At 40.1% G+C, this 25,906-nt stretch overlaps 2 protein-coding genes across 16 annotated transcripts in view; one reads left to right on the top strand and one right to left on the bottom strand.

Moving 5' to 3' along the window:
- Positions 1-12,297, top strand: part of WDSUB1 (WD repeat, sterile alpha motif and U-box domain containing 1) — a 67,267-nt gene extending 54,970 nt beyond the window's left edge. For all 7 annotated transcript variants that reach the window (XM_065931612.1, XM_065931613.1, XM_065931609.1 and 4 more), the window contains one exon: positions 11,801-12,297. In XM_065931612.1, the coding sequence (XP_065787684.1) occupies positions 11,801-11,961 (161 nt within the window). In that variant the 3' untranslated portion in view covers positions 11,962-12,297. The remainder of the gene's footprint in view (positions 1-11,800) is intronic.
- A 1,545-nt stretch (positions 12,298-13,842) lies between these two features.
- Positions 13,843-25,906, bottom strand: part of TANC1 (tetratricopeptide repeat, ankyrin repeat and coiled-coil containing 1) — a 241,804-nt gene continuing 229,740 nt past the window's right edge. For all 9 annotated transcript variants that reach the window (XM_065931608.1, XM_065931606.1, XM_065931605.1 and 6 more), the window contains 7 exons: positions 25,555-25,678; positions 25,044-25,219; positions 21,996-22,128; positions 20,757-20,848; positions 18,930-19,076; positions 17,945-18,045; positions 13,843-17,302 (listed from right to left, as the gene is read on the bottom strand). In XM_065931608.1, the coding sequence (XP_065787680.1) occupies positions 15,907-17,302; positions 17,945-18,045; positions 18,930-19,076; positions 20,757-20,848; positions 21,996-22,128; positions 25,044-25,219; positions 25,555-25,678 (2,169 nt within the window). In that variant the 3' untranslated portion in view covers positions 13,843-15,906. The remainder of the gene's footprint in view (positions 17,303-17,944; positions 18,046-18,929; positions 19,077-20,756; positions 20,849-21,995; positions 22,129-25,043; positions 25,220-25,554; positions 25,679-25,906) is intronic.

Genomic DNA, 25,906 nt, shown 5'->3' with positions numbered 1-25,906 from the left:
GCTTTATGTATTCATGGTCTTTTTGTTTCCATACAAATTGTAAAAATTTTTGTTCTAGTTTTGTGAAAAATGCCCTTGGTAATTCAATAGGGATTGCATTCATTCTTTCAATCCAAGAACATAGTATTACACTCTCTGTTTGTGTAATCTTTGATTTCTTTCATCAGTGTCTTATTTTCTGCATACATGTCTTTTATCTCCATGGGTAGGTTTAATCCCAGATATTTTATTCTTTTTGCAGTGGTGAGTGGGATTGTTTCCTTAATTTCTCTTTCTGATTTTTTGTTGTTTGTGTATCGGAATGCAAGGGATTTCTATATATTGATTTTGTATCTTGCAACTTTACTGAATTTTCTATGTACAGTATTGGGCTTCCCTGGTGGCTCAGTTAAAAAAAAAATCTGCCTGGCATGGAGGTGACCCAAGTTTGACCCCTGTATTGGGAAGATCCCCTAGAGAAGGGAATGGCTACCCACTCCAGTATTCTTGCCTGGAGAATTCCATGGACAGAGAGAACAGGCAGGCATAGTATGCTGCAAACAGTCAAGAGTTTTATTTCTTTTCCAATCTAGATTCCTGTTATGTTTCTTCTTTGCTTGCCTAACTAGGACTTCCAACACTATGTTTAATAATAGTGGCAAGAGTGGGCACCCTTTCTTGTTCCTGATCTTAGAGGAAATGCTTTCAGTTTTCACCATTGAGTGGCCTTTATTATGTTGAATTAGGTTCCTTCTATGCCTAATTTCTGGTGAGATTTTTTATCATATATAGTTGTTGAATTTTGATGAAAGCTTTTCTTGCATCTGTTGTGATTACCATATAGTTTTTATCTTTCAGTTTCTTATCTTGTGTCTCACATTGATTGATTTGCGTATATTGAAGAATTCTTGCATGCTCATGATATATCCCACTTGATCATGGTATGTAATCCTTCTTGATGAAATTTTAAATGGAATTGTTTTTGTGCTTTTTCTGGTAACTTGTTATTAACATATAGAAAGGCAACAGATATTTCTGTATCCTGTAGGTTTACTTATTCTTTTTGTGGAGATTTTAGGGTTATTCTATGTATAGTATCATGTCATCTGCAAATGTGGGTTTTCCTTCTTCCCTGGCAGTTTGGTTGCCTTTTCTTGTCAGATTGCTGTGGCTAGGACTTTTAATACTGTGTTAAATAGATGTAGCAAGAGTGTGGACATCCTTGTCTCTGATTTTAAAGGAAAGGCTTTCAGCTTTTATTCACTGTGTATGATGTAATTTTGAGTTTTTGATAAATGGACTTTGTTATGTTGAGATGTGCCCTCTATACACAATTTTCATATCTTGAGTTTGTATCCTGCAACTTTGTTAAATTTGTTGTGTGTGGGGTGGGGGGCGGGGGAGTTGTGATCGCTGGGAATCTGAATTACCCTCTTTACATACTGCTAGATTTGAATTTTTTTTTTATCATCTTAAAATATTTTTACTGGAATCACTTAATGTATTTTGTCTCATTCATTTCATTCTTGGCTTTCTTGTTTTCTTAATAGCTCCATGGTATACTTCTTTCATTTTATGTATTTAAAATAAACATAAGTATACATCTTGAGTTTTCCCATAATGAAAAATCAAGGAGTAGTCTATATAAAGTATAGTTGATTTACAGCATTAATTTCTACTGTACAGCAAAGTGATTCTTATAACTACATAAACCTCTTCATATTCTTTTCCATTATGGTTTATCACAGACTATTGAATATAGATAGTTACTTGTACTATATAGTAGGATCTTGTTATTTATCCATCTTATATATAACAGTTTGCATCTGCTAATCCCAAATTCCCCATTCTTCCCTCCCCATTGACAACCACAAGTGTATGTAAGTCTATTTTTGTTTGTAGACATAATCATTTATGTATTATTCTAGATTCCACATGTAAGTGATACTATATTTCTTTCTTTTTGACTTGGTATGATCTCTAGATCCATACATGCTGCTGTAAATGCCATTTCATTTTGGGGTAACAGTCCATTGTATGTATGCACCTTATCTTCTCTGTCCATTCTTCTGTCAGTGAATGGGTAACAGCCCGTTGTCTGTGTGCACCTTATCTTTTTGGTCCGTTCATCTGTCAGTGGACATTTCGGTTGTTTCCACGTCTTGAATATTGTAAATATTGTTGTTGTTAACATGGGGTGTGTAGATCTTTTTGAATTATAGTTTTGTCTGGATATATGCCCAGGAGTAGGAATGCTGGCTTATATAGTAGTTCCATTTTTAGTTTGAGGAATCCCAGTATTGTTTTCTATAGTATCTGCACCAGTTCACATTCCCACCAACAGTATAGAAGGGTTCCCTTTTTTCTACACTCCATCCAGCATTATTTATAGACTTTTTGATGATGGCCATTCTGACTGGTGTGAGGAGATACTTCATTGTAATTTTTATTTGCATTTCTCTAATAATTAGTGATGTTGATCATCTTTTCAGATGTCTACTGGCTATCTGTATGTCTTCTGCCCATTTTCTCATTGGATTTTAAGTTATTGAGGTGTATGAGCTGTTTGTATATCTTCTCCCAGTCTGTAAATATTTTCATTTTGTTTATTTTGTTAGTTTTATTTGTTAGTTTTCTTTGCTGAGAAGCATGTCTCTTTGGGGTCTAGCTTCTTTAAGTATCATGTTTGTGTGATCATGTTGTTGCATAAAGCATTAATCTGTTCATTCTCATGTGTGAATATACAGTTTATTCATTCTACTGTTGGTAGTCATTGTTGGCTGTTATACAAGTGCTGCCATGAACCTTTCATCATTTTTTGAGTGAATATACATAATGCATTTCTATTGGGTATATTCCTAGGAGTAGATATAGTTATCAAGGTGGTTGAATCAGTTTACACTTCTACTAGCAGTGAGTGAGGATTCCAGTTGCTTCACAGCTTTCCATACATTTAGTATTGCCTTTGTTTTTCATTTTACCCATTGTGGTACCATTTATTTTTAAACTTTACTATTTTTATTGACGCAGTTGTGGATTCACATTCCTTTCCTTAAGAAATAAGAGAGATATTGCATTTTTCCCAGTTCCTTCACTGGCAGCCTTCTGCAGATGATACTATAATGTTACAACAAGGGTATTAACATTGATGCAATTCACAATTCTTAGTTTTCCTCAGAGGTGTATTAAGTTGTATACAGTTTCACACCTTTTGGAGGTTTTGAGTATCAAGCACCAAGTCAAAACAAAACAGTTCCAAACCCACAAGGACCCTCCTTAATACCTTTTTATAACTACTTACATCACCTGACTTGCTCTCTTCTCACCTCCACCCCAGTCTGTCTTGTTTCTAAAATTTTGTCATTTCATATTTGTTATATGGATGGACCTACACAGTAAATAACCTTTGGGGATTAGTTTTTTCCTGAATAACATGATCCTCAGCAAGTCACCATCAGTTTATTTTTAGCTTTCCTGTGTTACTTGTGGAAAAGATTAGGACTGAATTTTTAAAATTAATTCATGAAAACGCACTCAAGTATTTTTGCCTGGAAATCCCATGGACGGGGGACCCTGGCGGTCTACAGTAAATAGGGTCGCCAAAAAAAAAAAAAAAATTACTTCACTTTCATTAAAGATACAGCTGAATTAAAAAGTCAGTTGTGTCTGACTTCTTGCAACCCCATGGACTATACATAGCCCATGAAATTCTCCAGGCAAGAATACTGGAGTGGGTAGCCTTTCCCTTCTTCAGGGGATCTTGAACCCCAGTTTCTCACATCGCAGGCAGATTCTTCACCAGCTGAACCATAAGGGAAGCCCAATAATATCTTTAATAGAACCGAACAATTTTTTTCTCCTAGTACATCTTTCACTCTTCTTTCCTGGATTGATCATGTGTCCTTCCCCCTACCCCCTCACCATGGTATTTTGAAAGACCTGTTTCTGCCTATATTTCATCTGTCCTCTTAAATTATGTGTGCAGCATGTGCTTGATGAAAAACAGTTAAGCAGCATAAATGTTTTTAAAATGTGAGGCCTCTTCCATACTCCAGTATATCCTTCATATATTTTTCTGTTCATTAATAATTTTGTTGTATAACACATGGGATGATATATTTAAAATTTTAAATTTACTTAATATATATCAGATAGTATTCCCTTGTTAGTATATTCAGAACTACTTCATTCTCAACTGCAGGACAGTATCTTATGGTATGAATGTTGCATAAATTAACTTACTCTGTTAAAACAGATCTCTATTCTGTAGAGAAACATCCACAGGCATATTGTTACACGCATTTGTTTAAATATTTCTGTTGGATTCATTCTCTATAGTTATAGGCACTACCATTTTTTAGTTTTAATTATGCTTACGTTTATTTTTAAATTATTGTCCAGTTTTTGTCCATTTTGACGTCCAGATAAATTTTAGAATCACTTTGTTGTGCCTCAAAAGACAATCTCATTGACATTTTTATTACAATTACAGAAACGTTAAAAACTTAATTCGGGGATGGAATGAGTAGGAATAACAGCTTTGCACTAGTCAGGGTTTCTGTCTACTCTGAACATTTAAATATATTAATTTTTAGTAAAAACCTAATAAATGTTAAGCACTTTGTGACATATCTAGAGAAAAATGAGCATTTTATCTCAGTTAAGCATGATTTAATTTCTGATTTTTTTTTTTAGACAGGTGTGTATTTTTTTTTTTCTCTTGTTCAGGGTCCACTACTTCTTGAATGAATTCTGTGCCTTTTATCAATTCTGGAAAACTTTGCTATTCTCATTGTATATAGCTTCTCCTACCTGCTTAGCAGTCATCTATTCTGCATTGTCTTAAAGCTGTAACCTTTTCATAAGAGGTTTTTATTTTTTTCTCTTCAAAATTCCAATAGCTGTATTTGTCATTCTGGAAATTTGATTTAGCGTATAGATTAAGAGGCATAGATTCTCGACCCAAATTGCTTGGGTTTAAATCCCATCTCTTTCTGTATTTTTGTGACCTTGGAAAGTTACTCAAGCCTTGCGTGAGTTACTTCTTAAAATTGTACAGATTAAATAATATAGGTAACAGTGCCCTGGAACAATCTGCATGCATGCATGGTAAGTCAGCTTCAGTCATGTCCAATTCTTTGCGACCCTATGGACCGTAGCCTGCCAGGCTCTCCCCTTGGAACACCAATGATACACAATTAGCTGTATGAGTATTAAATAATCGTTTTCACAGTACATTGTTTCTTTAGTTCATCCCCATTGTAGGAATACTCACTGGTTGTGCGTGGTTTGTTTCTGTGTGCTCATCTTCAGTCAAGTATAGGGCATATAGCTCCAAAGCAGTGTTGGGCTTGCACTGTTGGTTTCTCAGAACGAAGGTGGGTGGCAATGGGCTAAGAACGTGGACAGCCGATGTATTAAAATTTCAGAGCCCAGGCTGTGAGCTAGTATTCTTCAATAGAGCAAAAAAGTCATTTGAACCTGTAAGTCAACTGCCCATATTAAATTTACTCACTGTTTCTAAATGGAAGAAATTTGGGGGTTCACTTATTCTTTGTTACTAGAAGTGTATAAAATGAATAAACTAAGTATCATTACTTTATCTTACCAGAACTTAACCATCTGAGTATATTAAATAATTATGAAGTAAAACTTTGTGAATAGAGCATACTTATTATTATTTACTTCCTAGGACTATCTGGTATAGCTTTTGTCAGCTCAGTATCTGGGTTTATAGTGAGAGTCAGATGATACTTCCTGGGTGAAAATAATTTTAAAATTATTAAAAACTTTAAAATCCTTAGGTCAATTTTAAAATATAATGAAAACAAACAAAGTTAATACTGAATGTAAATGTGCACTTTGTATTTCCTTTTAAAAATTTTCAGTTTTTTCCTCTAGTGATGTTTGATTTCAAATAACCTAAGTCTAGTTGCTTTTAAAATTATACATGACAGGCTATGTCTTTGGGGGTGAGGAAGTGGTCCTTGCTTTGTAGCTCTGATAATCCGTTTTACTGCTTTGAGATGAACCTTGGTAGGACAGTTTGAAAGCTAACATAATTAGCAATGCTACAGATCCACTCAGAATTTCTGCTTCCTCTGTTAAACAGATGTTTCAGGGAATATATTTGTTACCAGTAGGGAACTGTTGATTATTCCAAAGAATCACTATTTATAATATCACAGCAAGTTTACATTAAACTTTAGGGTAACTGTGACCAGTGTAACTGAATTCCTTATAGCAGGAAGTGTGTACCTGCATAGAGTGAACCAGTTGACATTTTATTCATTGCTACCACCCAAGAAACTGAAAACTCACAAGCAGACAAGGAAAAATTATTCATTTAAAAACAGAGCTAAATTAAATGTAGATATCATACAACTATGAAACATGGAGAGTAGAGAGTATGAAAAGTTGAAGAAGCTCACTGATTATTTGAAATTTAGACAGTGAGGGAGAGAAAAAGCCCACTATCTAATTTGAATATTATAGTAAGGAATTAATAGATACTGATAATACTCTTGGTCTCATCTTTTTAAGAGATACCAGTGTAAAAGTAAACTAGTAGATGGAAAGTACACACCTCCCTAAGCATCAAAATGGAAGAAAACAGCTCCTATAGTGAAAGAAATTATATAAGTGATCTATGAAAATATAAAAAATGATAGAGCTATTACCAAACATACTGATGGTAACAATTTGGCTTAAGTCATCCCTAAAGAGATTCAAGGTTTGAGGTTAGTTCACAAAGCACAATTCAACCTAAAACAAGGATTCAGAGAGATTAGAAATAAAAGGACAGACAGAAATGAGATGGTTGGAACTAAAAATAAAGGGGTTATATAGTTGCCTGTGAAAGAGTTCAGACCCCGAAAAGTTAAAATGACACAGGATTATAGAACACTGGAGACCATGGTTCTCCATGAGGATAAACCGCCATTAGCTATGCAGCCCCAAATACTGCATGGTAAGAGACTTGCTCGCAACTCTCAGTCCAAAATAGGAAGTATTTTGCTTGCTTTTGAATATATCACCAGAAATAACAAAAACAGCATGTGTCACCACAATGGAATGTAAACAATTAATAACAAAAGTAGGCCCCTTTCACCTGGAAGGTTAAAAACATGCTATTATCATATGTATCTAGCCTGGTGGCAAATGAATTGGCTGTCGCTCAAGTTACAGTATTTCAGAGTAATACTAACACGCACCTCATTTATCAGTGATAGACCAGTTTGAGACATAAGTTTGTATATCAGCTTTTGAGAAATAAAAATTGAGTATATTTTCCTATGCAAACAGTTCTTACAACTCAATGGTAAGACATCCCAACTGATAAAAACAGGTGAAGGATTTGAATAGACCTTTTCCCATAAAAGATATACAAATGGCTAACAGCCACTGGAAAAGGTGCTCGGCATCATTAGGGAAGTGAACACCAAAACCACAATGAGATACCACCTTCATATCCACTAGGATGATTAAAATAAAAAAAGATGGAAGATGGCAAGGATGTGCCAGATAACAAATGCCACGTTATGATTCTTTTTATAAGAAATGTTCAGAATAGGCAAATTCAGAGAGACAGAGAAAAATTAGTAGTCACTGGGGGAGAGGAGTGATGAAAATGTGAAATTAGATAGTGGTGATAATTGCATAATTGTGAATGACACTAAGAATCCCTGAATTGTATATATTTAAAAGGGTGGATTTTATGGTATGTGGATTATATCTCAAAAACAAAAGGTGGTAACAGTATCTGCAGAAAGCATCTATGTCCTCTTGGACTCAGAAAACAGAGGGAATACGTCGAGGTTATTAAAACCTCATACTGTCTCTCAGAACTCTGGCTTCTAAGGAGCAGGAACTACCCAGCTGGTGCCCTTCTCTCTCAAGGGAAGAAAGCAAGACAGATTTGAGCAGTACCTACAATGAAGCAAAGAAAAAATTTGTAGAGTATACCCCTACCAGATAAAGGTCCACAACTAGGCACAACACTGATAGGCGCCTTCACCCTTCTTTTGCCTCCTTCTAGAGGAATCTTCTTACAGAATTTTAACAAGGAGCCAGTGGGGGTAATCAGCATTTAGTAAGTTAAACCAGCAGGACTCAGTAATACAGCCTTCATGTGCTATGTGTGTGTGCCTGTGTGTGTAAACAAAAAGCAGTCAAAAGGTATGATGAAAGGCTTGATTGACAAAAACAAATCAAAACATTGGATATTAGAAATAGGCATAGAAATAGGCGAACTAGCATGAAGAAAACCATAAAACATCCCTGTGATGGAAAGCTACATTGGAAAACATGGAAAGCTTATTAGTATACCAATCGTCAGCAGGATGTCACTATTAGGCTTTTTCCAAGAAATACATAGCAAGTGACTAGTAGGTTCCAATGCAAAGAATACATAACAATGAGCCCTATCAGATACTAGAACATGTTGTAAAGTCTCTGTAGAGAACACAGTATGGTATCAGCACATGAATAGACTAATGGAAAAGAATTTTTTAAAATCCAGAAGTTTAGTGAATGATAAAAATGAAATTTTAAATCAATGGGAAAAATAAAGAATTTAAACAAGTGGTATTCTGATAGCTAGTCATATGGAAAGGATAAAACTAGCTCAATCTGTCATACTACACATTAAGTTAATTCCAAATGAATCAGACATACATTAAAAAAAAATGAAACCTTTACAGGTCCTTTTACATTTACAGAAGAAAATGAAGGTACTTGAACTCCTTGATAACCTGGGAATAGGACTACTTCCTAACCTGGATTCAAAAGCCAAAAGAAGTATAAAAATTTAAATCTTTATTTCATCTACAGAATATGAACACTTCAAGAAAAATATCAATCCCTGTCAAACTCGTCCAAATGACAGAAGAGAGAACACTTACAAACTCATTTTATGAGCCAGCATTACCCTGATAACAAAACCAGATGAGAACACACAAGAAAAGGAAATTTCAGGTCAATATCCTTGATAACCATAGGTGCAAAAATCCTCAACAAAATATCAGCAGGCCGAATTAAACCATACATTAAAAGAACCATACACCATGATCAAGTGGATTTATTCTAGGGATGCAAGAATTATTCAGCATCTGTAAATTAATGTGATGCATCACATTAAGAAAATGAAGGATGAAAATTATATGAACATCTCAATAGATGCAGAAAAGTATCTCCCAAATTTAATATCCATTTATGATAAAAACTTTAAAGTAGGCAGAGAGCCATTACCTTAAAATCATAAAGGTTATATATGACAAGCCCATAGCTCACCTCATACTCAATAGTAAAAAGCTGAAATGGCTTCCTTTAAAGATGTGGGACAAGGATGCAGACTCTCACCACTTTTATTCAGCACACTATTGGAAGTCCTTGCCCATGCATTTAGTCAAGAAAGAGAAAAGGCATCCAAATTGGAAAAGAAGTAAAACTTGAAGATGACATACATAGAAAACGCTAAAGAGTTCACAAAAAAACTATTTTAACTAATCAGCCAATTCAATAAAGTTACACAGTCACTATGTAAAAATCAGTTGTGTTTCCGTATACTAGTAACAAGCAATTAGAGAAATTAAGAAAACAGTCCTATTTGCAACTGCATCAAAAAGAATGAAATACCTAAGAATTTAACTCAGGAAGTAAGAGATCTACACACTGAAAACTACAAGACATTAAGGTAACTGAAGACACAAATAAACGGAAAAATACTCTGTGCTCATGGATAGTATCATTAAACTGTCCATACTACCTAAGCAGTCTACAAATTTGGTGCAGTCTCTAACAAAGTTGCAATGGCATTTTTCACAGAAATAGAACAATTTAAAAATGTGTATGAAACAACAAACGACTCCAAATGACCAAAGCAATCTTGAGAAACAACAACACAAATAATTACCATGTTGCATACCTGAAGCTTATGTCAGTTATATCTTAAAAATAAATCTGAAATTAAGAAAGAGCAACCTAATAGAAAAATTAGTAAAAAATATGGTCAGTTCACAGGAAAAAGAAAAGCAAATGGTTCTTAAACAGATGAAAAAAATGTTCTAGCTCCCTTAAAATGCCCACTAGAAACTGGTAAAAACTCAGTTTCACAACATAGTCTCTTGGCTGGGCTTTGGGAAAAATTCAGGCACTTTGATCAGTGTTGCTAGTGGGGGGAAATGCCAGAATTCCTATGAAAGTTTGAGCATTTCTAGCTAAATTATATAAATTTACTCTTCAGTGCAGCAAATTCTACTGCTAGAATTCCCTTCCAAATGGTAAGACTGTTCATTGCAGCACTATTTGTAAAAGGCACTGGAAATAACCCAGATGTTCATTAATACATCCATACATGGATGTGGGGGAATAAAAAAGCAAAGTATCGTTAAGTAAAAAAGCCAGTTGGGTATAGAATAGTATGGAGCATGCTAACTTTTATGAAAGAATATAGAGGAATAAGAATATGTGTAAGAATATATGTATGTGTGTGTACACACACATTTGCTTATGTTTTCAAAAGGAAAAGGTAAGCAATAACTTACCTGGTTACCTGCATGGGAAGAGCGATTACATGGGTTGGAGAGATACAGACTCTTCTTGATGTGACTTGTTCTTACAGTTTTACTTTGAAGACACTTAAATGTTAAAAATACATCATGTAAAGCAAACCAGTCTCTAATAACTGGGAGGATAAAAAGGGAAGTAAATGGACCACATTATATGTCCAGTAACATAATCAGAAAAAAAGTTTTTCAAGTGATTCTCAAACACAGTTTCAGTTAGACAGCCCTAGTGGATCAATTGGGGCTTCCCTTGTGGCTCAGTGGTAAAGAATTGACCTGCCAATGCAGGAGACACGGGTTTGATTCCTGATCCAGGAAGATCCCCTGGAGAAGGGATAGGCTACCCACTCCAGTATTCTTGCCTGGAGAATCCCATGGACTGAGGAGTTTGGGACAGGCGGGTACAGTCTATGGGGTTACAAAAAGAGTCGGACACAACTTAGTGACTAAACAAGTCAATCTGTCATGGTGACAGAGAGAGCCAGAAAGAAATCTTCAAAATCCTTAACAGTCTTTTGTTAGTAACACATTGGCATTGGTAGTTTGCAACAGTTGTATGCATTGCAGATTAAAACAAATAGGTTACTGTGTAAAGGTAATTAGGAACTAAGATTTTCAGTTTGAAAGAGCTACAGGTATAAAAATACTGCCGCAAAACCTTCAACCTTTACATGTACAAATAAGTTTGTAAGGACATGGTATTAAAATCCTTAGCCAGTGGATCTTTTTTTCCTTTTGGCAGTGTAAATGCCTTTACCATCAAGTCCATGGTAGGATATGCTCTATAATCTCTTGGTATCGTGTTTCCCTGACTTTTCAGTGTGTTGGAAAGTTAGGCTGAGTCTTCCCTAAAACTCTTTGTTCCCATCTGTAGCCACATCAACTGATAAACAGAGCTGCCGGCAACAGCTGGACCTTGTAGCTTTCCCACCACTCTCCTCTCTTCTACCTGATTCATTTCCTTTCTTCCTTGGTGCTACATCTGAGTTTTTAACAGAAGTTCCCTTTTCCAGTTTTTTTTTTTTTTTTTTTTACACTGTTCAAGGTAATTTGTGCAATCTTAATGTATCTTACATGGTAGAATTTAGGATGTCATTGCAGAAGTATTTTGGGAGCAGTGGTCCAAGACAAGAATACCACTTAAATCATAGTAAAGGCCTTGGCAGTGGAATTTTTAAAATCATTTTAGTGATCCTAACTTCCCTTTCCTACATTGCAAGTAATTTGTGTACGTGGCTTTTTTTTTTTTTTTTTAGATGGCTACTCATATGAAAAGGAAGCAATGGAAAATTGGATCAGCAAAAAGAAACGTACCAGTCCCATGACAAATCTTGTTCTTTCTTCAGTGATACTTATACCAAATAGGACTCTGAAAATGGCCATTGATCGATGGCTAAGCGAGACACATCAACAATAAAACTCTCTATATTGTGTTATTTATATTTTCTGTGATCTCACTTGAGTGATTTAAAGGTAAACTTTGTAAATTTAGTTACCTATTAAAAAGCCTTTTCATATAATAGTGAATAAAGTCTTAACCTGTAGAGAAAGTTTTACTTTGACTTCAAATTGCAATGCTCAAGTTTATTCTTATTATAGATCATATCCCATTATAACCAAAGATCAGAATAATCTAGACTAGAACATAATTAAATCCTAGTTAATAACATTTCATTTGATAACTCTGGAATCCTTCTAAAGAGATTTTAGCAAAATAATTGTAGATTTGTTTATGAATAAATTGAGAAAATCACTTTGATATATTTACTGAGCAGTTTTTTTAGCTTCTGAGTTTGCAAGGTAGTAATGATTCCCCCCCCCCCGCCATTGTCCAAACCTAGGTACAAGTTAGATCGCATAAATTATCACAGATACATTAAGTTGACTTTGCTGAAACATATAAAGTGGCAAACTAGCCTCCTTTTAGAATATAGAGTTCTTAAAAAGTTCTCACATCATAGTCTAAGCTAAGGTGACTATACATTTGTACACAATAGGCTGATAGCTAATACAAGCACCCTGACGAACATTTACTCAGAAGACTTCAGATTCTGTTAAGTGGAGGTTGTACTGCCTCTCACAAGTTGTTCACCAGAATGGAAGCCGTTAGTGCAAAGCTTGCTAAAACTAAATAAACTCTAAGGGCAGGAGGGACCAGGACTTTGTACTTACCCCCAAACCCTCACTGTAATTGTTCTGAAATTTGAAAACACAAATAAAAAAGCAATGTAAGTATATATTCTATCAAAAGACTTGTTAAAATTTGTAGTGCTCTCACCATTGGACCAGGTATCTTGTGTTTTGATAAAATACTTATTTTTCAAAAGGGCTAGCTGGTTTTCACATAAAAATTACTAGAAATCATTGGTGTCACTGACAGAAAACAATAAAAGATGTTATTTTTTAAATGTTTTAAAGAAGATGATTTTCTTTTCCTACGTTTCACTAGGATAGTTTCTAGTTAAGTGGCTGAAAACCAAGATGCCAGTTTACCAAAGTGAAGTGTTCTGTTTTTCTATACAAATAAACCAAAGCTAACTACTCCCCACAAAGCACAGGCAAACAAAAAATCAAATCCAAAACCATCCATAGCAAAGGACACCACACGGCCCCTCTGCACTAGGGGGCCACTGTCCCTGCAGGACTAGGCAGGAGCAGCCCCACCCACCCCACTGCTTGGTCCTCAGCTCTGACCAACACCTTCCCAAGGAGACAGCACTTCCTGGAATTATTGGACCAAATACATTTACTCGGAATCCATCAAAATCACAAAGTATAGTAAATTCTAATAGTCACACTGGCAGCATCACAGGAAAAGTCATCCAGTAAGAATTTATCTGTTACTAGATTTGCCCCCTCCTACCCAGTTTTGGTTTTTTACCTTGAGCTTAAATAGATGACTTTTAAGTAAGGACTGAAAATACTTTACCTTAAGCCTTGCTAATAATAGCAGTAACCATACAATAACCTGAAGTTGTTTAGGCTTAAGATTCCAAGTCAGGATATTTTATCACAACAGTTTAATGTTCACACTCATTCATATGACTTTGAAACTAAAATATGTGGGTATAAACACTTTTAACTCAAGAGTAATACACATGTGAAGAACAAAATTTCACATTAGCACAGTGTTCAGTGTATCGCCAAATTAAGAGCTAAAAACTGAAGATACCGTGTTGCCAATAAAAAACAGACGCCAGGATTTTTGGGACAGACGTTTAGAAGGCTCCTCATGCATGGTCCTCATTTCAGGCAAAAAGACTAATTTTGACCTTGAAATATTTTGGGATTTCTAGACGCCATTATCCTTGTTCTAAAATTAAACATGCTTTTGTGGTATTACTTAAAATCAGGCTTTTCCCCTTTTTTAGGGACACGATCACCCAGGCTTAAAGTGAGGCAGATAGCTGACATCAGGATCTTCTCTACTTAGCTACTGTTTGATTTAATGCAAAACAAAACTATTAATTGTCTTTATTCCAGACAGACAAGTACAGTAGTTGTGCAGAAACAAAACTACATAACGAAAGAGTAAGACTTCCACAACATTAAAGAAAACAATAAACAATAAATAAGCCATAGTAGTTATAGCAGAACCTCATGAAAAGCCTCTTTAAAAAAAAAACAACCAATAAAACTCTACAGGGTACACTGTACACAGGAACTAATGCTGAAGAATGACACCAGAAGATTCCTATTCGTACAAGACCATGATGATGCTTACAGGAACTTCATTACAGCTCTTCATTTTTAAAACATTCTGTAAATATAGAACTTCCTTCTCTCCAATTCTAGAAAATAATTTCACATCCCAACATATAAAACGAACACACTCCCACCTCTCTGAAAACTAGCATTTTAACATCCTCCAATAGCATATCATTTTCATATAAAAATACCTTTAACTCAAGGATCATTCCTGTACCTTATCTTTACAAATGGATAATACATCAGTTTGGACTTAAGTAGCACCTCAGAGGTGTTCATATAAATGAGATAAAGTGCCATTACTTGGATACTGTTAACATGCCCTATATATCGCTCAGTGCAATAAACAGCATGGATGAAGCTTAAAAAGCACATGCAAATATATGACTTCCAGATTAACTACTTGAAATAGTTATATTTACAAGTCTGAATACAACTTTAGCTATTTCATATATACAACATATAGCTCTAAAGTAATGACTGTATAATAAAACAAAAGCAATAGCCAACCATACCTTAAGTATCCAAATTAAATACTGTCCTTAGAGGACCTTGGAAGGCTTGTTCCAGGAGTGCTGTCATTGATAAAAGCAGTTTGGGGATCAGTTGAGAGCTAATTTACATGTCACCGAGAATGCTGTGTAAGAATACAGAACACTACTACTAAAAGTGTTTCAGCCCAAATTCAACTTAACTACCCATCATGATTCCAAATGGTTTATATCATTTTCAAATATTAAAAATACATTGAAGCAGGAATGTAATTCCAAAAAAAGGTGCTATAAAAATATTTTAATGAGAACTGTAACAGAAATAAAAGTTGATCTTTTTTAAGGGAACTGCTATGAAGAGAACATTACCTGGATGTTCTTGTATTTTGCTTAAAAAACAAACCAGCTGTATACTATGTAAAGTCACATTTATATTCAGATCGAAATTACTCAGGTCTTTTATATACATATATACACACACACACACTCTGACCCTTGAACAACAGGGGTTTGAACTGTGCAGGTCCACTTTTTTCCAATCAGTATGTACTATAGTACTACATGATCCACGGATGGTTGAATACAAGGATGTGCGACCCTCCAGAGGACCAACTGTAAAGTTATACATGGATTTTTGACTGTATAGAGGTTGGCGCCTGTAACTCCTATGTTGTTCAAGGGTCAACCGTATGTATACATACATATATATATATAAAGATTTGACTTACTGGAACTGTAACTTGAAAATTTCCTCTTTTCCAGAACATCATATTATGTCATGAGTTAAACTATTATTACTAGATATTTACATTATCTAAGAAATCATGTGATCTTAACTACATAGTAAATGCTAGGAGAAAAGTGATAAAAACCAAACAATTTTGTAAGAAAAGCATGAGTTAATGTCTTCCTGGCTGTCTTTTAACTTAATAGGCATAGCTAGTTGCAGTTTTCCAATTCTGGTAAGCATTCTTATTTCTGGTGACTTCTATTTACTAAAGAAATTTAATCCGACACTTTCAGTATATCAATGGCATCTGATCCACTCCAGAAGGGAAAAAATATATGGCTAAAAAGTAATTTTTCTCATGTACAACCATTTAATTATTACCAGGCACCAACACACTGTCTTCCAAATACTACAAATGGGTCTCTCTTAAGGCTCACACATTTGATTCTATGAATGATCGCTTTGGTTTTGCTGAAGGGAGGTGACTCCTGTGGGCTTCATTGCTGATATGAGACTGCTGTTTAGACATACTTTCCTGATACAGATGTGAAATGGTCTTAGTTACTCTGCTGTCCTGACAGTGGACTGGCATTTGGCACTTCTTTTCTTCTAGCTCCTTCACCTGGGCCCCGTTGTGGACACCACCACCCAGGGTAGACCCAGGGCAGGCTTTGGCTTGTTTGAGAGAGGGTTTCTCAGAGTTCGAGGCCTGCAGGCCAGCTGCAGAAGGTGCGCTTGTCAGCAGCCCCTCTGGCACCGCGCAGTGCCAGGTGCGGCCAGGAGGATGGTTCTGCTGCTGGAACCTGGCGGTCTTATCCATGATGCCCATGAATGGAGTATTGCGAGGTCTGTGCTCAGCTGTGCCACTCGGACCCTGGCTACCAACCTTGTCTTTAATTCGAGCATCTGGTCCTTGGACTTTGAAGCCATCCGAGAAACTGCTGCTTGAAGCCAAACTACTGGTGGAGCTTGACATCTTGATGCTGCTTGACGGAGAACCGGAAGAGCCTGAGCTACTGAGGGAAGTCGGGTGTCGGGTGTCGCCGCAGCTCACTGGCCCCCCTGGGTTTAGAGGGACCACGTCCACAGCCACGGTAGCATGAGACAGAAGCCTCTCTGCAGTTTTTATCTTGCTTGGTAAAGGATACGCAGCGTCGCCCTCACTGTGCGGCAGGTGGACTGCGGGGCTGGGCCCCAGGCGATCGCCGAAGGGGCCAGAGGCTGCTCCCTCCAGATGCAGGCTTCTGCTACCGGCGGGGGCAGCGGGCAGTCTTCCGGGCATGGGGCTCGGGGGAGGATTCAGCGGAGAGACCTGCGTCTTCGAGCTGCCGTTTCTCACGCCCGCGGGTCCGGAGCCCAGGTGCTGGCTGGTCTTCACGATCTGCGCCTGCTTGGTTGGCTGCACCGTCAGCCCCGGCTGGGCCACCGCCTCCCTCAGGGTCTTGCCGGGCCCCGGCCGACTCTGCAGCGGCGACACGGGCCTTATCTTGGTCTGGAGCCCTTCCTGAAGGTTTCGGATGTACGGGGAGGGCGCGGACGAGGATGGCGGGGGCCTGGGAGCGAGGGAAATGGCTTCTTCCGGCGGCGACGTCTCCTCCTCTTCAGCCTCCTCAAGGTGAAAGTGGTCGTTCAGGCCGGGCGTCGGGGCGTCCTCGTCGTTGTCCGAGTCGGTGGGTGGGGCAGGCGGGGGGGCCTGCTGCTTCTGCTGCTGGCTCCGCTGGAGCTGCTTACACTCCTCCTCCACGCGGGCCAGGAGCCGCCTGATCTCCTGGTTGGTGGGACAGAGCTTCACTGCTTCCCGCAAGTCAGCCAGGGCAGCCACGAACTGCCTTTATTTTAAAAGATATAAAGATATTACAAGTCACGTAAGAAAGAACTCTGAATGCAACTGTTCATAAAGCAGCTCTGCTTTAAAAGCAAAGGTAGCTGAGTGAGTTCTGTGCAGGTTTTGTGTGGACGAGACCCATGGAGCTAGCTTAGACCCACTCAGCTAAGTGGGAGCACCAGATTCTAACCCAGACCCATGCAATCCCAGGGCCCCAGCGTCTCTACAAAGACCAGATGGTGGGGGTGAGCTCAGCATAAAGCAGGGGGGTTAGAATCCTCTTCACATCACCTCCCCCGGTCCACCCCAAGCAACTCAAGTCCTACTGACTCCGCCCCCCTTCCCACTGCCTCCTCTCCGTGCCTCTGGTTGGCTGTCTCACTGGTAACACGGCCTAAGTTAGGGACTTGATGTTGCAGTACAGGTCAACTGGTGGAGAGGAGGGACAGTTAAGCAATGTCTAGAGAAAGTAAAAGTTTAGCCATTGCTAATGATTTCCACTGCTGTGCCTTCTGGAAGCTACCTACTCAGTATCAAAAAGGAGGAGAGGCATTGAGTGGTGCTCATGGATCAGAAGCCCCCAAGCTTTGAGGCCAGAGCAAGACAAGAAGGCTTCACTAGTCTCCCATCTAACCCCAGACGGTACCTGCTACTTCTCTTGGCTCTCGCCCTGGCATAAAAGGCTTCATAGGACTTTGGTTTCAACTCAAGGGCCTTGGAAGCAAATTCTTCTGCCATGCCAAAGTCCTGGTATCAATAGTTAAATACACAAGTCAGAAGCCGCACTGAAATATGATGACCACCAACCTTTTTTTTCCCCCGCCAACTTTTTAATAGGAGTTTTGTTCCAGAGGTTGACAGAGAATTGGGACACATTCGGAGCAAGGTGAAGGGGAAGGCGAGTCAGGGTGTTTGCTGTAGAGTTTGGGTGACAGCTAAAGCGTATTCATGTTCTTATGGGAAGGATCCAACAGAGAAGCAAAAATCGTTGAACTCTGGGGAGAGAATAGTGTTGGAAGCAGTGCAGCAAAGTGAAGGCCAACGAGAGCTGGCACCCAGGGGTGGCCGGGGGGCACAGATGCCTCAGGAAGGCAGGGAGAGTATATGAGCGCAGAAGCAGGAAGGTCACAGGCTTTTTGGAGACAGGATGCAGTTAAAAAGAAAGAAAGTAATACTGAAACAAATCTAGTTATAAGTTAACTACGGTTAATTAATTATGAACTAACCAGTTCCTGGCTTACCTTTCAAGCAAACATAATAAACACTAGTCAGACTGTATATAACACATTTGTGTTGAATTTTACAATGACGCCCTTTCCTTCTGAACCTGGGAACAGACCACTCATGACAGCTCTGACCACATGCAGCTGGGCAGAGGTGGAGGAGCGGTTTGCGTGTGCTCATCATCACTGAGACACAGAAACCATACCCACGTGCACGCCTCTCAACACCGTGGGGGTGGGTGGGCGCCGTGATCTAACGACAGTCACCACAGGCAAGCCGCTGCCCATGTACCAAGCTCACAGAAAAGTGCAAACAAGACGGGCAGTCTCATGACTAGGGCGTGGAAGGGCAGGCTTCCTCCACCATGAGAACAGTCTATGGCTGAAAGACTGGAATAAGGGGCTTACATTTGTTTTTCTTCGGCAGCGAGACAGATTGAGATAGAGGGAAACTCTTAGCTCATTGAATGGTCTCATGTCCTCTCCGAATCCTTCTCGAGGAAACTTCCTTAAGGCATACTGGTACCTCTGGGCTGCCTCTTTCATCTTCCCTTTCTAGGAATAAAAAACCAGAGAAATTTATCTTTTTCAGAGGCTGCAAGATGAATAAGGACCCTGATGAGGATGGGCTGTGGCCAGAACCAGTCCACAAACCAGCAGGGTCACGTGGCCTCACTGTGAACACAGGTGTCTGTGACCAGAACCAGGTTATAGGGAGGGATCCGTAAATTGCCAAACCCATAGCTATCAGTCTTAAAACATTGGACTATCGTCCCTGTTATATATTTTTGACAAATATTTCATGAATGATCTCTCATGTAAGGACACTTTCATGCAAAGTGTAACAGAAATCAGATGGAAAAATGATGGCGTTCTCAAGGCAAGTAGTGTCTTGTGGATAAACCTAGAGCTTGCTGCAGAATAATAATTTTTCTTTTAAGAAAAACTAAAACACGGGCTTTAAAACCCCACGCAGCACTGCACGTCATTTTCAAGGCTAAAGAAATCCATTTGCTCTGTCGGGTCTGTCTCGCAGCAGGTATGAAGTCTGTTGAAAATGGCTTGATATTTCTAACATAATTGCCTACCAAAATTCATATTAAAACCACTTCAAAGCCACAACAATACACACTCTGAACTCAATTTCAAACTGATTCCAAGCCAGGAACCCTGCTGGGTCATGCTATACGCCTATTTATTTGTTATTATTTAAAAAAAAAAAAAGAAAAGGAAAACACAGCAAGTGCAGCTGCTTCATGGCAAAAAGGATTAAAATGGTCATGATGTATTGATAGTTTTTTTGTTTTCATAATCTTTTAATTCTGTCTAATCAGAGACCTGGAAAGAATGATGATCTATGGAAATGGCCTCTCTAAACTCTGGGTTGGCAAACTACGGTTTCTGGGTCAAACCTGGCCTACTACCTATTTCTGCAAACAGTCTGGAACCTGGCCTGGCTCCACTGTGTGTCATCTTGGCTGAGTCTGTGCCTCAAGGGAACAGTTCAGGGTGGGGGTGGGGTGGGGTGTGTGTGAAAAGGGCCACAGAGCAAAGCCTAACATAGTTACTCCCCCCTCCTCTCTCCCCTCCTCTCCAGGCAAAGTGTACTGACCTCTGATCTAAACTGGATGTCTTAGTGTGAAATTTGCTAAAGTCAAAATCACTACTCTTTAAATTGTCTTTACATTTCTAAGGGAAAATGAGAAAAAAATTAACTTGCCTCCTGAGTAACTGAGTATTATATATTATTGACTGTCTTCAAGTAAAAATCTCTCCAGAAACAGTTTCACATTCCAGAGGCTTATAGATACTAAAATGAAGATAATAAAGGCTTGGGAGATTGCATGATTCTTTTCTTATGAAAATGTCTCCTGAGTGTTCCTTTCCCATGTCTCATGATTCCAGGCGCCAAAGAATTTCCTGTAGGACGTGCCCGTTAAACCAGAAGCAACTCTGCCTCCCAAGCAAGGCTTCAGGCCGTAAATCATAGTTACAGCCACAAGGATTTGTTCAGAAATAATGGTTCCCGGACACAAAGAGTAGTGCGTTCCACCTGGAAGATTCTGCTGTTAAGATATCAAAGCCCAGGCTTGAGGCCCGGATGGCACCTCCCAGAACATCTACTCGCTGAGCTCCATGCATCCTGTGTAGCAGCATGCTATATCCGTTACACCCCCAACTAGGAGGCTGCTTGCAGGCTGTCACGGCATCCCAGAAAAGGGCAATACCACTTACTTTGTACATCACGTTTCCTTCCTCCATCAATTTCTGTAAAAGTATAATCAAAATATCAGGTTTGGAAGTAGCCATCGCCCAGGCAGCATTTCCTGCAAAATAAACATGTATTCAGAGGCACTCGGGTGGGCTTGGAGGCAAGGAGTTCCATACTTTAAGACACCACAGCTAAGCCTGCACACGGCAGAGCACCCAGCCTCAGAGCACCCTGCAGCATCCTGCGGAGCCTGGACGACAATACAACGACGAGAAGAGAATGCTAAGCGGGGAGCTGCACCCCCACACACCGTCACTGCGGTGGGAAAAAGTACTGGGACATAAAGGCATCAGTGGGGCCTCGAGCCGCCCTCCCTCCTGTGGAGATCTGCTTCCAAATCATCTCCTTAGCTCCCTGCGGCGCTGTCAGGACCACAGACAGGTGAAGGCAGGCCAGCGTTCACAGGCTCTCTCACACTCGCCTCAGAGTCACAACCAAGTCCGCTCCGAGCCGCGCGCCCTGGCCCGGCTGCGCTCGGCCTCCCTGCCTCTGCGCGTGTCCCCTTCTCTCCCCCAGCGGCCAGCGCGGCCACACGCTCTGTCTAAGCCTCCTCCCAACACGCACAGGCAGCGGCGCTTAAGGGCAGACCCAGGAGTCAGACTCAGGTTCACGGTGACCTGCCGCTCACCAGGACCTCGGGGAGCTATTCACCTCCTTCAGCTGGGCTCCTCCTCTGGACGTGATGCTATTCTCATTCCCCGCTCACAGGGTAGGTGACGATGAAATAAGGTACAACATGAAAGTGCTCACAATAGTTCCCGATACCGCGAGCTGCTTAGTGATATTCTCACCTTCATCGCAGCCCCCTCCCCAGAACTGCTGGCAGCCAGAGGTCTGACGTGAAATCAGAAAAAGCCAGTGCTGTCTGCGTGCCCTTCCCCACACTCTGAACTGTGTGCCAAGGTCCCACCCCTCAGAGCTCTCAGCCTCGATATCCTTACGTTACCCATCTTGTCTCTGTAAGTCCTGAGAACTTTCTCTCCCAGAACGTGTGCTGGGGTTGCCACTGCCCTTCCTAGCAGACTAGATGCCGCCTCCCAAACAGTGGTCCTCACACTCGCCTGCTCATAACCACCACCCGCCAGCTCTTGCCCACCCACCCTTAGCCCCTCCCCACGGAGCCCCCCAGAATACAGTCCCTCACATCCTCTAAAATCGGAAGCTACCCTTCCTGTTGTTGCTGTGCCGAGGTGTTCACTGACCTAATTTGGCTCCTTTCCTCAGCAGCGTAACCACTACAGACGTGTTCCGACAGCCGATGGCTCTGTCCAAGGGCCGCATGCCGCTGTGGTCCACGTGCTCAATCACAGCCCCCTTGTCCACCAGGTACAGCACCTGCAGAGAGGGAGACAGGCCTGAGGGCACAGGCAGAGCGGCCCTCGCCTCGCCCCATGCCGCAGCTGGGGCAGAAGCCGGCGATCTTAGCTCTACTCCGATCTCGGAGGCCTCTGCCCTACTGGGATCCTAGAATGGAAATAAAGCTGACACAGGACAAAGCAGAGAAATTGCAACCCACAGCTCAAACCTGCCCTGCTAAAGTGATTGTGATGCTGGCAGTGAGGAAGGCAGGTAGACGCTCCAGAAGGGAGTGGGGAGTATGTCCGCGCACCCATACCACAGACAGGTGCGTGCACGCCTTCACCTGCCTTCCTCACCCTACTTCCCAGGCCACAGAGATGAGATACAGTCACTTTTTCATCTCCAATTACTTATTAGGACGCAGGCTTCTGCCATAGCTCCAACATGCTACCAGGTTACGGCAACAGGCACTCCATAAATACTCAGATCCACACAGCCTGAATACAGAACCTGAAAAGGCTGGGATCCGCCAGACCCAATTATAATTCACTTTTAAGGCATAGGAAAGAGATTGAATATAGGAACTGTAAAGATGGAAAGCTTAAGACCATGCTACCAAGATTGACTTGATATGACAAAACAGCTGTCACTTGGGCTAAACAGAGAACAACAGGAAAAACCACACTATGGTTTGATAGAAACAGAAACTGCCAGTAAAACTGCTCTACTCACTGAAAAAATCTGTAGATTACTTAGATTTTCATGTGTAGATTCTCATGTATCATTTTCTGATACATCCTATCAGTATACCAGCTGTTCACAAACTAACAGTAGAGGGATTAATATCCAGGATATGTAAAGAACTCCGACAACTCAACAACAAAAGCCTCAAATAACTCAATTTAAAAATAGGTAAAGCTGTGATAAGCCATAGTGGACAGAATATTAAAAAGTATATATATACATATATATGTATGTATGTATGTATGTATATACATACATATATATACATATATATGTGTATATACATACATATATGTACATATATATATATATGTATGTATGTATGTATGTGTATATATATAACTGAGTCATTCTGCACAGAAATTAGCACACTGTAAATCAACCATACTTCAATAAAACTGAAAAAACAGGCAAAGTATCTGAACAGACATTTTTCCAAAGATGACATACAAATGGCCAATAAACATGTGAGAAAATGTTCATCACTAGGGAACTGCAAATCAAATACACAAGTTACTAACTATTAGGATGGCTACTGTTAAAAAAAAAAAAAACAGAGTAAAACAGAAAATAAGTATTAAGAGAGGATATGGAGAAACAGGTACCCATGCGCATTGCTGATAGGATGTAACCACTATGGACACAGTACGAAGGTTCCTCAAGAAATTAAGAATAACATTACCACTTGATTCAGCAATCTTACTTCTGAGTATCTATTCAAGAGAATGGATAGATCTCCAAGAATTTGCAAGATCTCGATGAAATATTTGCATACCCATGTTCATAACAGCGCTATTCATAATAGCCAAGAGGTAGAGGCAATGCCCGTGCCCACTGAGTGGATGAGTGGATTAACACGATGAAGCAAACACATAAATGGACTACTACTCAGCCTGAGGGCATCCTGACACATGCTATTACATGGACAAAGCTAGAAGACATAATGCTGAGTGAAATACGTCAGGCACAAAAAGACAAACACTGTATGACTCCACTTGTATGAAGGACCAAAAGCTGTCATTCAGAGAAACAGAGAGGATTGATAGAAAGATGGCTGCCAGAAGCTGGGGGTGAGGGGTGGTAACAAGGACGTACTGTTCAGTGGGTGCAGCTCCAGCTTTACAAGATACAAAAAGAGCCTGGGCTTTGGCTGCACAACAGTGTGAAGTGCATGTAACACTACTGAAGTCTTCACTTAGGAATGGGTGCAATGGTAAATTTTATGTTATGTGTCTATACCCCAATTTTTTTTTTTAAATGATAGAATACTAAGCTCCTTCACTCTTCCCTAATGGTGATAAACTAGAGGATCTGGTAAGGTAACAAAAACAGAGAAAGAAAAGTGTGGAGCTATGAGGTTTAGTTAAATAGCTGTTTTTGAAAATCAACACTTATGTACAATTTATAATGCCCAGGAAATTGTTACCATTAAATTCTAATATTACTGCCTTTTAAAAGCATCAGGCACAGATGTGCAGGGTTGGGATGGCTTCCGCCCCAAGGTCCACAGCTCCCAGCAACACCTGTCTGCCTGACTAATTCTCATGTTAGACACACGTAACTATTCATAAATGATCATTCTCAAGGAGCTGAACATTCCTCCAACACCTGGTTGGTGCATGGGATGTAGAGACTGACAAAGATGCAGTTTTTTTTTTCCCTGAAAGACATTTTGTGGTTCTTCATTTATTAAGGTTTTATCCCTTCATTCCTCAGTTAGGGACTCAGGCATTTGACAAAGAGATAAAGACAGTGCCCAAAACATTTTATATTATTTCAAGACAAAGCTGCATTGATTTAAAAGCAAACCAACTAATTATTTGACCAATAATTTCTCACATATATAAAGCTGATTTTTAAATGAACTATATAGGAATTCTATTTCTATGAAAATTATAAGAAAATAAAACTACATATGCATGTGCATACACATACTCATGGATGTGTGTTGCATCTGTGTATGTGTGGGCAGTTTGTCATCATGGAATTTTAAGCTTTTATGATTCTATCAAAATCTTTACTCCAGTTCTGAAACAGACTGCATGTCACAGGACTAGCAGAAAACGAAAGCCACCCCACGGCACACGCGTACACCCCAGCCACACTGGGCCAGCATCACACACACTTGGGGATGGCTCAGATCCCAGTTCAGTAGGCGGCCTGGCCCGCCTGGCGCGGGTGGGGAGCATGGCCACCGCGGTACCTACGGTCTCCGCATCGCCGTAGAAGGCGGCCAGGTCCAGGGGGCTGCGGCCGTTCTTGTCCGTCTGGTCGATCTCGGCTCCCTCCTCCACTAGGAACTGGACAACAGCCCTGTGACCTTTCAGACATGCCCAGCTTAATGCCGACAGACCCTCCTTGTCCAGAGAAGAAAGGGCGGCACCTGAAAGAGAAGCCCATTCAATAAATGTGACTTCGGAAAGGCCAGACCAGAGCAAACCCTTCCGCATCTGCAGGGGCCTGGCTTGCAGAATGTGGCCATCAGGTAGGTGAGATCTGAAGCTGACGGGTGAAACGATCGTTCCTGCTGTAGCTGAGCAATGGGAACATGGGACGCACCCCTAAACCCTCTGCTTGTGTGCAAGGCAGAAAACGTCCGTAACAAAGACTTAATAAAGAGATTAAAAAAAAACTGAATCAGGAAGTACTAAATGGGGCTGCCAAAGCTCTTTTCTTTGTCCACCCAAGAGAAGCCCTCAAGGGGGACAGTGCCGCTACCTTTTGAAAGGAGAAATTCCACGGTGCTCAGGTGCCCTTCGCAAGCAGCCACCATGAGGGGCGTCCGGCCCTGCTTGTCACTTAGGTTCACGTCACAGCCGTGGTCCAACAGCAACCTAACAATCTAAAAGAAACACTCGGGATCACACACTTGCCACTGCATCTGAAATGACATGCTCTCTGCTGGAGCTGGTTGTTCCACCTCTAAGAGGAATGAAAGGACTCTCTTCTTTTAAAAAACCCCTTTAAGTTATGTGATCCGTGGGGCTTGTAAAATCTTTATATTTTATTTCTTTGAACAGACTCTTCTTTCAAATATATGCTCTTTTTAACATGCCCAATTCATTACTCT

Source organism: Muntiacus reevesi, chromosome 3, assembly GCF_963930625.1.
Source record: "Muntiacus reevesi chromosome 3, mMunRee1.1, whole genome shotgun sequence".
NCBI lineage: Eukaryota > Metazoa > Chordata > Mammalia > Artiodactyla > Cervidae > Muntiacus > Muntiacus reevesi.
The sequence above is the reverse complement of the archived record's forward strand: the minus strand, read 5'-3'. Positions and strand labels throughout refer to the sequence as shown.